At 36.0% G+C, this 11,691-nt stretch overlaps 1 protein-coding gene across 1 annotated transcript in view; it reads right to left on the bottom strand.

Annotated features, from left to right (window-relative positions):
* The window catches only part of parp8 (poly (ADP-ribose) polymerase family, member 8), a 43,097-nt gene that overhangs the window by 29,546 nt on the left and 1,860 nt on the right, over nucleotides 1-11,691 (bottom strand). The window contains exons 3-4 of the mRNA XM_073839643.1: nucleotides 1,914-1,951; nucleotides 664-753 (exon numbers count right to left, since the gene is read on the bottom strand). Coding sequence (XP_073695744.1) covers nucleotides 664-753; nucleotides 1,914-1,951 — 128 coding nt within the window. The remainder of the gene's footprint in view (nucleotides 1-663; nucleotides 754-1,913; nucleotides 1,952-11,691) is intronic.

Raw genomic sequence — 11,691 nt, forward strand, 5'->3', positions numbered from 1 at the left:
TGTGCATGATAAGCATCTATTAGGCGTTTAACTAACTGCTGGGGGAAATTAGTGAAGATCTCTGCTGTTTTGCCACTTTGTTTTGGCACAATATGTCTTGGACGGTCCTAAAAATAGGAGCAGAAGAAATGCAGTACAATTCCAGGATAATTTATTTCCAGGATTACTGCCAGTGTAATCAAAGAGCTCCAAAAACAGAGAAAGACTGGCTAACACTATGTGAATACTGCAATAATAGGATCTTTAGATGATTATCCTACACTAAAAAAGTACTAAAATGTACCACTGCATTATCGCCTAACGGTCCGGGGACAATACGTTTTTTTTCTGAAATAAATAATTTTATTCAACAAAGCATTATTATAATAAAATAAGAAATATTAAAATAAAATGCAAAAATTAAAACAGAAAACAGCTGCTTTTATTACTGCTTTTATTGTATTTTTAAAAAATCTTGCAGACACCAAACTTAATCGGTATTGTTTGTGTTTTGCATGGTTATATTTGAGGTACCTTTAAATACAATCTAAATGCTGTATTTACACAAATATTGAATTCATTCAGTACCACGTGCTTCATTTTTTTCCAATGACCATCATTTATGGCATATCTGAAGAACTGTTATTCAAACTCTGAGCCAACTCAATGAAATTCTATTCTTACCTGTTGCAATTCTGTGGAAAATCACTGGTATCGGATCCCTGGTGACTAACACTTCATCATCGTTTTCAGAGTTAGACACATAGGTGTTATCTGAAATCACAAAGACAAGCAGGTGCTATTAAAACACCTAGACAAGTAGACCTGAAGAAGTACTAACAGTGTAATCAACCCTGGCAAGCCAAGTGGTAACCAAAACCTATTAACTTGCAACTTATACATAATAAATAGAAACACTCCAAATGAGAGTGATGAGAGAGATACATGCTAATATTACAGTTTCAGGACAAGCCGCTATTTTCAGGTTAACGCATCCCATGGCATTCTTTGGCAATGTTGTCAAAATCGATGCCAAGCAAATTCCTCATTCTTATGCAAAGCTGACAGTCTGCCACTATGCTAAGTCCTGCAAAAGAAGGTCTGCATCTTCTAGATTTAGATTTAAGGGACAACTCTTGTGTGTTAAATCAAAACATCAAAAGTAAATTTTAGGCTTAGAGCATCATGTCACAGCTTCATAACAAAATGCTATTTTAATGTGTGTGTGTGTGTGTGTGTGTGTGTGTTTTGATGGGGATAAATGTAACTTCTAAATATATTGAGTACAAAAAAAAAATCTTACTACTCAAAGACAAACTGAGTGCACTGGGCAACTACTAAAAAACAGCTACCTAAAAGCAAAAATCCAGTGTTAGCAGTAGCAGTATACCAATGAAACACTGAGCTTCAACATCGTGTTGTCATTTTATGGCCCACAGGAGAATGAAAACAAAGACTGTCGTTCACTTTAATGTATTGTGTTATAATTACATGACAGAAAAGAGACAATGGGAAAAGATTTAGGAGTATAAAGCAGCTGCGATACAGCACTTCATCACAGTGAAGATGAGAATGATGCAGTTTAGCCGTATTAGTACTGGTTTATTAGTATTAGCCATCATCTTACATGGTAGACCCTGCATCATCTTTCCTATTAGGTCAGGTATATATGAAGTAAATGACATTATGAACTGTACTTTTATATTTTAACAGAAAAACTGGACTGCTACAGTGCTAGTGTTGCTTGGAAGGGTATTGTTATTGCACTTCTATGGCATTTTTTGCTGGTTTTATCACTGACTAGCTCAATTGTTTTTAAAAACGTTACATCACTCCCCAATTTGTCCTTAGATGTTCAGATGTAGCAGGACAAGTTAGATGGCAAAATAAATACTTAAAAGTGTTGAGCGTTTGCATGTATGTGTGTGCAATACCTGGATAATCATCGGAGACGTGAACAGAGTAGGACACCCTGAAAAAAAACACACACAGATATCAACATTAGAAGGGATACATGTAACACTCCTTTACAATGCTTTAGACACACTTATGAACATATGGTATCTGACACAAAAAAGTCTCATTTCATCAAACTGAATCAATGCAGAAACAGTTTGAATATTGTCATATTTTGTGACAGAGCACTGCTGGAGATGTACTGGACTACATCTAGTCAAGATGTTGTTTCTTTTGCACCTGTTTCGATTTCGATCTTACTGTAATAGCAAGAATTTTATTGACTGTACCTGACTCAGTACAGTACTGTCACATACATGGCAAATAACTGCAAATTACAGTCAATTAATTCATTCCATACAAAGAAATTTAAGACCACTAGTAAAAATACTGCTTTTTAACATTTATTTTTAGCATTTACATTCTTATTCAGTAATGTTTTATTTTTACCAGTAATACTATTATACTACTACTATATCTCAACATGAAGTCCACGATACAATTTTAATTTTTTTTAAAAGACAAATGAAGACTTGGGGAAAAAATGAATATTTGTACATTTTAAAGTTAAATTGTTCTATCGAGTGCATTTTAAGAGTTCAAAATTAAGAGCTCCAACTTATGCCCTTAACTAAGAAAACTCAAGTCAGAAAAAAAACTTGCATCCAAACTCTAAAGGGACCTCAACCCTCTATTTATTTGTGGTATACTGTCTCAGTCTAAATTACATTCACACTGGTGTTTTAGGAAGCCAAACTAATTAGAATAATAATAACAACAATTTTATATTATTTTTATTCCTATGACAGCAATAGCCATATAATGTAAAATAAATTGCACTGTAAAATAAATGAAAATGAATATTTCATAGGTATATTATTTTTGCTTTATACTGCAGTAAGGACATTACAATACATCTTTCCTAATTTCTACACTTTAAAAAGATATTTTGAATTTGGACTGCAGTAGCATTACCCATTTAAACCACTAGCTGTCAGTTTTAAGCATCTATTTTGACGGAAATGGCAGTAGAGTTTTTATTTTGATGGAAAACTCCAGCTTCAGTGAAAACGTCAGCTTCAGGCTTACAAAAATGTGTCTCACTACAAATCTAGTGAAATGCTGTAATCATCTGCCGCAAAAATAAAGCATAACTGGTGGCCATTGCATTCTCAAATGCACGCTAAACTCACAGAACATGCAATAAGGAGTTAACTGCATTCACTGTGAACTGAACCGTTCTGAGGTGCGGAAAACACCGGATCAAGAGCTGATTGCCTGTATGATGTGCACACTTGGCTTTGAAATGCACAGCGAAAACAGACTCAATAAAGGGATTAAGCCATATTGTGCTTTCGGTTTTAGTTCATTTGACACATACTGTGGCAAAGCATAATATCCTGAAACACAACTTTAAATACCTTTTATGTTAGAATAAGAAGTTTAAATATATTTTAAAAACTACACTTTTTGCCCGAAGACCTGTCGTTTTATATCATCATGTGACTATGATGACAGTTTTTTAGACAGTTTTGCTATCGCTATACCACAATATTGATAACACTAGGACAACATTACTTTCATTTTAAAAATAAAGCGCCGATCCCAATCTACATATGCATCTATGTTCGTGTGAATCATTTGTGATGCAGCTTCACCCACAGCAGAAGTGAGTATAAGGGTTTTTTATGCATCTTTGCAAATGGCCTTTCTTAACAATGTTTCGTCAATAAACGCGGCTAAAGTAAACATTACAGCTGGTAATCCCTCCGAGGGGCGGGGCGAGCAGAGCTCATTTGCATTTAAAGGGCCCATGCGATAAAATGAGCTGATGTTTTGCAGAGCTGATTTTGACAAGGTAAAATTGTATTTATGATGTGAATTTTTAACCAAAGTATATTAGAGACTTTACATTAAGACCCTAAAGAATCATATGAACTTGTGGAAAATGGGCATCCGATTAACCCCTTAAATAGCAACAAAACTGCAATTTAAAAAATAAATAAATAAAGGCTCAATTGAATTAAAATCTTCTCGTGGTTACACAAAGGTTCGTGACAGAAATGAGCAGATGTTATATATAAATTCCAAGTGACAAAAGGGGTTTTGTAAATGCTTTACAGAAGAGACCATTGGGTGCCAGAAGGGTGCTCCCTGCAAGTCCTGAAAACAGCTAGTCTAAACACTCAAGTAAGAGGTAATTAAGGAAAGTGTGGTATCCATTTCACGCAATCAAGTAAATAAGGTTGCAACGAACAGTGTTGACAACAGGACACTGTCTCCTGTGAAGTACCTTGAATTAATGTGGAGATTAAGTGGTTCGCTAAAAAGCCCTATAGTGATCAGCATGAAACTGCCAAAACCATATTAATTACCCTGATATAGGCTGATCTGGCAAAAGTGAAAATACCATATCACGCTGGTGACCTTTATGTGCTTATGTTTTTTGCTCCATTGCAAGAACTGAGAGAATGTATTCAGGAATTAATGGAGCCAATGACCTTATACATACCATTAAAAATCATGGCAAATAACTTCAAGAAAAACAAGCGTACTGTATGTAGACTCTGACTACTACTGGCATAGAGCGTGATACTAGCCCATAAGTAATTACATGATGACAACACAGAAGAGAGAGATTCAGTGGAAGTGAAACCCCTCCTGAGGTCTGACACAGGAAGGTGCCACTTACAGAAAGCGTTATTCACAATGACACCTGGCTTTATTAAAAAATGTGTTATGCATGATACCCTGGGTTTTTTTGGTCACATGAAAACCCTTTTCTCAAGAGCTACAAACATCTGCTAAATGCCAATGACTGTGCAAAAATGCATTAAATTCAGGTGTATGAGGTTTATGTTTATGTTCCATCACACAAAGTCTTTTTAATATTCACAGGCTCAAAAATGCATCTTTGCCCCAATAGCTAACTGAGCCTTTGCAAAACCCACCCTCCTTAGTTACTCTTGTCCGACTATGTCAACAAACAATGCCACTCTCAAACTACACATGTTCTCATGCATTGAAAAATACATTGTGGAACAAAGAGGAAACTGACAACATGCAGACGACAAGACAGAGCAGGTTACTTCTGGTATGAAAGGTCTTGGCTTTATACTGAGGTCATTTTGTCACTCTTTAATATTTTGTGACAGATCACTGTCTTGCCTTTATATCAATCCTCTTTTCTTACTTACTTAAAGCACAACATAAACATGAATGAACATTAGAATGCGGAAAGACGTCAATACATACTATATTCCAAGGTTAAGTCCACCTGTCTGATTTGTTTGTTGGACAAAACAGCGGATTTGGCGTTATGATTGGTCAGATCGCCTGTCAATCAAGCTGTTTTCGAACGGCCAGTTGTCTAACTAATTTTTCTGCCCAATATCAATTTCTAGTACAGAACTGTATGACAATCCTCTGTTAAGTAACTAAAAAAAAAATCTAAAATTTACTTTAAATAAAACATTATTTAAAATATATTTATCATTAAAACAACCAACACATGCTCACTGGAATAATATTTCTGCACAAAGATATGATGTTGCTTCTTGCATTTTTTGCAAAACTTTCAAAGTTATATTTCTGGTGAGTGGTGCTAAAGGTGTGTTCAGTCTTTTCTAAAACAGATAAACACGAATCTTGTAACTTTTTAATGTGTTTGTTGTTGTACTCATCGTCACAGTTCAGAAATAAAAAAAATTATAATTGGCACTAAAAGGTTATTGTTCTATTGGGTTTGAAAATATACATGCACTACCCCTACTCAAAACCCTACACTAAAACATAGTTTTAACAAAAGCAAACACATTTACTGAAGCAGGCATACTATGAGCCTTTGAGAGCTCATTTTTCATGACTTGTTTCACAGGACACATACTTGTGCGCTTCGCATCAAAAGTGTAATGTTCTACCGGGTGAGCTAAAGAGCAAGTTTACTATGCTAGAAAAGCCATATATATGGAGCAGTATCAATTTATGAATCATTCACTATCATAAAAGTGTTTTGAGGTCATAGTACTGTGTGCACAGGTAAGTAAAATGGCTACAGAAAGTGCATTGACAGCTTCTTTAGAGCAATGTAATTCACATAAAACATTTTACACTGAGCACGTTTCCTATGTTTCACAAGTTTTTATCTAGGTTTCTGGTTTAATATAGGGCTGTGCGATTAATTGAAATCGTATGGAAATCGCGATGTGAACATGCACGATTTCTAAATCGCCTTACAGCACGATTTTTTGCACGCACTCGACTGATTCTTTTCCCGCAGCATGCTATTTGAACTGATCACAACACAGGGCGCCTAAACAGAGAGCAAGAACATGCCAACGTTCATGCTTGAAACCTGAAATGGTCATGCAGGTTTTCTTAGCAGAAAGCAGCTAGATTCTGTCAGTGTTCTAATTGTTTTTTATGTGGGACACTGTGGTCTGGGTTGTTGTTTTTTTTTTTTTTTCAAACGCACGCACATACGCACACACACTTACTTTTTGCCATAGGTCTGTTCTAAAGACATTTTGTTCTACCTTTACTAGGCAGGGCTCGAAATTGTGAACGTTTTGGTCGCATATGCTCCCAAAATTTAATCTGCGTGACCTGAAATTATATTTGGGAGCATTCGTGCGAGTGCGAGACACTGTTGTGGTCCGACTTGGTTTCATTTCTTTACAAAACTTTCGCTAGCCTAACTACTGCACAGACTGCTGTGAGCTGATACAGTGACAGGTTCGCCGTTCTCTCTTTCGATTGTGAAAAATAAAAGCTCTCCACAAACTGCTTTTGAAGAAATATAATATATTTCGTGCTATAGGGTACATTCTGTCAGATACAATTCTGGCGCTTCCGTGTCCATATACTGTACAACGCGGCATTCATTCACATCAGATGATAACTCAGCGGCAGAGAACCACTCACACAGAGGCGTATTTTCCACTGGGGACATGCTTTGCAAAATCCTGTTTGTGTCCTCTCATATTTCAAATGGTTTTGTTAAAATAATCTCTTTTATTGTAGAATGCACGCTCAGCGCCGTTGAGAGTCTCGCACGATCGTTAAAACGAAACCAAAAGTAAAACGTGGACGCGCATTCAAAAGCAATTTTAATATCCCGCGTTTAGAGAGCGACACTTTGAATATAGAAAGAGTAGCCTACTTTGATCACGTGCTTGTAAAACATCTGCTGTCAGAATCAGCCATGAAGAATCAAGATCAGTGCATTACTAAAAAGAAATTGCGCCTACATTTTTTTTGGTGCTCCTACCTTTTTTTCACCTGCTAGGTGATTTTTTTTCCGCCTTCTGTTTTAGAGACATGTTACAGGTCTTTGATAAAGATCTAATTTTTTTCCTTTAAAAAAATGTTTTAGATTCACACTGTAAAACATGTCTGTGTCAAAATCGTGATTAAAATCGAAATCGCAATACTGTTTAAGAAAATAGTGATAGGTTTCTTTTGTCCATATCGCACAGCCCTAGTTTAAGAGACACTCTGTGGCACGACACTATGTTCCCACTGGCACTAAAAACACTTTCAGATGGGGAACTAATTGCTGGAACACATAAGCACTTCTTGGCTAGTTTGCAGGAGGAGTGAAATTGCCTATTGGTGCCGTCTTTGGCACATCAATCTTAATTTTCAACAGTGATATTTTAATTTTATATCAATTATTTGATTATCGCGATAATCTAATATTCAATATATTACAATATATTTACAGTGAACTGTAGAAAAAAAAAGGGATAGAAGGACACTTTTTCAATAAGCCTAGGTTGGAAACAACCTGAGTACACTGAGTTGAATGAAAGTACTTTTTAAGGGTCCGGATAGTGCCATAAAGTAATAAGTATCCATTTCTAATGTCAAATGTACAGATTTTCAGGGAATAGTCCACCAATTATCTAAATTCAAAATGACAAGGTAATTACAGCTACAGCCTCTGGTATCTCCTGCCCAGGTTGGCTTGATTCTGGGATACAAATGAAACAACAGCATTATAAATTGTTGACAAACGGGGTCACATGCCAGGACAGAAGCTTCAACACCTGAAATGTGTTCTCCAAGATAGAAACAAAGCATAACTGTGTATATAGAAAGAAGAATGCATTGACTTCAATGAAAGCAAACAACCTCTACATGTGTATGGCCCAACATAGGAAAATGAAACCCTCAGGGTAGGTCTCAGCAGTGCACCTACAGTCATTTTTCAACTGCCTGCCGCACTGAGAGAATCTTTCCCTTGTGATTCGCATAGGTCATAGGCAAGTAGTACTGCCACAAGATAATACCTGTAATGTGACGTGTGTGATAAAACAAAGACTATAGAATACCCAAGACATGTCACTCGTGTAGTTTTGAATGGGGAAAAATGCAACGCTCATTATGGCCACGAAGCCCCGCCTTCTTAGTGAAAGAGCCAATCGTTGATTAGAAAAGTCAGCGCGTCACTGCAGCTGCCGCTAGAAGTCCCGGTTGCTATAGAAACAATCGGCGCTCTAAGACGTGCGCTCAGTACTGCGCATGCGCACTGGCTCATCTAGCCGGAAAAATAATCGTTTTTTCACGCTATTGGAGCAAAAGGAACCATATTTATGAGGCAGTTCTTGTTGGATTTCTTTGGAGAATTAAAATATGAAATTTAATCGTAAGCTTGGTGAACAGTTTTGGAGAATTTGATGTTTCCCCATTCAAACAGATAGGAGCTGCACTTGTATGCCCGAGAGGCGTTTCAAAGATGGCCGCTGAGTGACATGACTTGCCTTAAAGGGACTTTGGATAAAATCAGGCCTTAGCATGATGCTACAGTATAAATGTACTGCTGATACACAGCTCAAATATGTAACCAGTAGCCCCACAAACAAATAAGTTACAAATAAGTCTCTTGTCTGTCCTGAACAGTCAAACTGCCCGCTATTCTTTGCAAAAATCCTTTAGGTCTTTATTATGATTTTGAGATCCATCTTTTCACACTGAGGGACTCATATGCAACAATTACAGAAGGTTGAAATGCTCACTTACGCTTCAGAAGGAAATGCAATGCATTAAGAGCCAGGGGGTGAAAACTTTTTGAATTTAAAAATCAGGGTAAATTTAACTTGTTTTGTCTTCTGGGAAACATGTAAGTATCTTTTGTAGCTTCTTAACTTCAGTACCAAATGAAAAAAAAAAAAAAAGATATTTAGGTAAAATAAGAAAAATGTACACATTTCCATTCTGTTCAAAAGTTTACCCCTGGCTCTTAATGCATCGTGTTTTCATCTGAAGCATCAGTGAGTGTTTTGAACCTTCTGTAATAGTTGCATATGAGTCCCTCAGTTGTCCTCAGTGTCATCGTTGGAAAGGGATAAAAAAAACTCAAAAATGCTGATAAACCAAAGAATTTGTGGGTCCTGAATGATTTTTCTGTAAAAAAAAAAAAGTGGGCAGTTCAACTGTTCAAGACAAATAAGGGACTCATGAACAACTATCACTTTAAAGAAAAAAAGAAAACAGTATTAAGAATCAAGTGTATGTAAACTTTTGAAAGGGGTCATTTTTTATAAATTTAACTATAATTTTATAGATAATTTATAATTTTTATAAATATTTTATTTATAAATATAATTTAACTATATGGAAACGTCTTTCATGTAAATATCTTATTCAGGTCAGTACAAAATAAAAAAATAACATGCATTTTGTATGCTCCCTCTTGATTTGGTAAAATAATTAACATTTTGCAGATTCTGAAAGGTGTGTGTAAACTTTTGACTTTAACTGTACAAAAACACACACATAAATATATACACACATTTTAAGTAAATATTAACATATCTGGCTTAGTTTGTAACTGTGAAGTCTGCACACTGACAGATGCTGTGCTTTATATAACCTTAAACTGGCATAAAACGGCTAAAAAAAAACTATGCGGTGTGAGTGTGGCAAACAACTTCTGCTTTTGATACTTTCACTTTCTGCACCACACAGCACCTACAACATTAATCAGATCTCATATTATTATGGTACTTTCTCATCTACTCCCTAAATTAATAGTTTACATCCTTTTGATATAGTACACCAAATGACCCAAAGTTTATTTCTAGTGGTCTGCCAGTATCCGCTTCTAATGCAACAACATTTGTTTGAATTAGAGCTTGTCACAATTTAGCACTCATGGTAATTATGCAAATTCAGTTATACCAAGATGATGAAACTCAAACATAATTTGTGTTGATCTCGGCCATGATGGATTATTCATGAGAAACTACTGCATCTCTGGGATTATGGGCTTGTCTGTTCTTTTCGCTGCTTGAATTATCTTATACCTACTTTGGTAACATCTAACAAAAGTGATCTCCATGCGAATATCCATTTTTGAATGGCTTGTTGTATCAAATATCAGGGTTATGTGGCATATCAGATATTAGAGCTTAAAGAAAATACAAAAACAACAAAAGGGGGTGCAAAAAATGAGGCCGCATCTATATTACACAGAAATGTTGATCCTTCAGTGAAAGATGTTGAGTGCAGCTTGCAGCTCTACAAACAGGAAGTGTGCTACTTCCTCTATAAGGCAAGATGCAATGATTTTTCATAGAGAGCCTGCCAGCTCATTTCCTGCTTCTAATGCAAGGCACCTCCTCTAAAAACAAGAGTGACATTTGCAAACCAGTTCAAACAGAAGATGACAAGGAACTCCCAATTTTTAATTCAGGATACCTAAATGGATTACGTTTCGCTGTGGCACGAATGAACATGCAAATAAACAATTCGTAATAATTATAATACAACCAACCACTTTCAACGAACAGCAATTAAAACTTGAAGACGAGGGAAGACGAGATCCACCACTCTGCTTTTTCATAAATCTTTCCAGGACCTTCTTATCGGTACTGGTACTGCTTCAGTGAGCCTAACGTGCTTTCCTGGACAACTCATTTTTAATTAGCATATTTATCATCAAATTTGCCTGACTATAGTGAGGGAAGTGCTATACCAGTGCTTGTTTTAACCAAGGTCTAGTAGCTTTAGAGGTATTATTCATTTCAATGGCCTCGAGCTAAAATTTCAGTTTAGTATCACGTTCAACTTCATTGTTAATTGAGGTTGCAAGTCCAATTTGGCCGAAGAAGAGTAGGAAAGTCTTAATAATATGTTGGCAGAGTTAAGGATTTGTATACTAAACAGGTCAAGAAATTTAAAAGACTGGCCTTTCAAGAATTAGAGCAATGGTGTTCTTCTCGTTTCCTTTCACCAAACAATATTGTGCATTAGACACAAGACTTGAGTAAGACGAGACTTACCCACTTGACATCAAACTTTCACAGACTACAAACTGAAAGTACCATGAACTTCCGCTATCAGAAAGTAGTGTAGAGACAAACATTCATTCACACACACACAAACATGCCTTGTACTGCCTTGTAATATCAAAACCAGTAAGTAAATGACTTTCTACAACACATAAATCGAAAAAACTTCATATTTAAATGACTTCAAAGACCATCTATCAAATATTCACAGCTTTCAAGCAAATCATTACACAAACGGTGTGAACTCTAGAGTGACATGTAAATAAAACAACCACACACTGGCATTCTTGATTAATGGAGCGATGAGTATGTGCCGTTTAATTTCCATCAGTTACATTTAGATTCACAGGTTTTGCTTTTAAAAGGCTTCATGAACAAGAAAGCACATGACTTGATCTGCTCCAAAAGACAGTTTCTTAGTGCTCCAGGTTGTTAATAATGAGTGTATTCTTTTTTTATA

This window comes from Garra rufa, chromosome 5 (genome assembly GCF_049309525.1).
Source record: "Garra rufa chromosome 5, GarRuf1.0, whole genome shotgun sequence".
NCBI classification, from domain to species: Eukaryota; Metazoa; Chordata; class Actinopteri; order Cypriniformes; family Cyprinidae; genus Garra; species Garra rufa.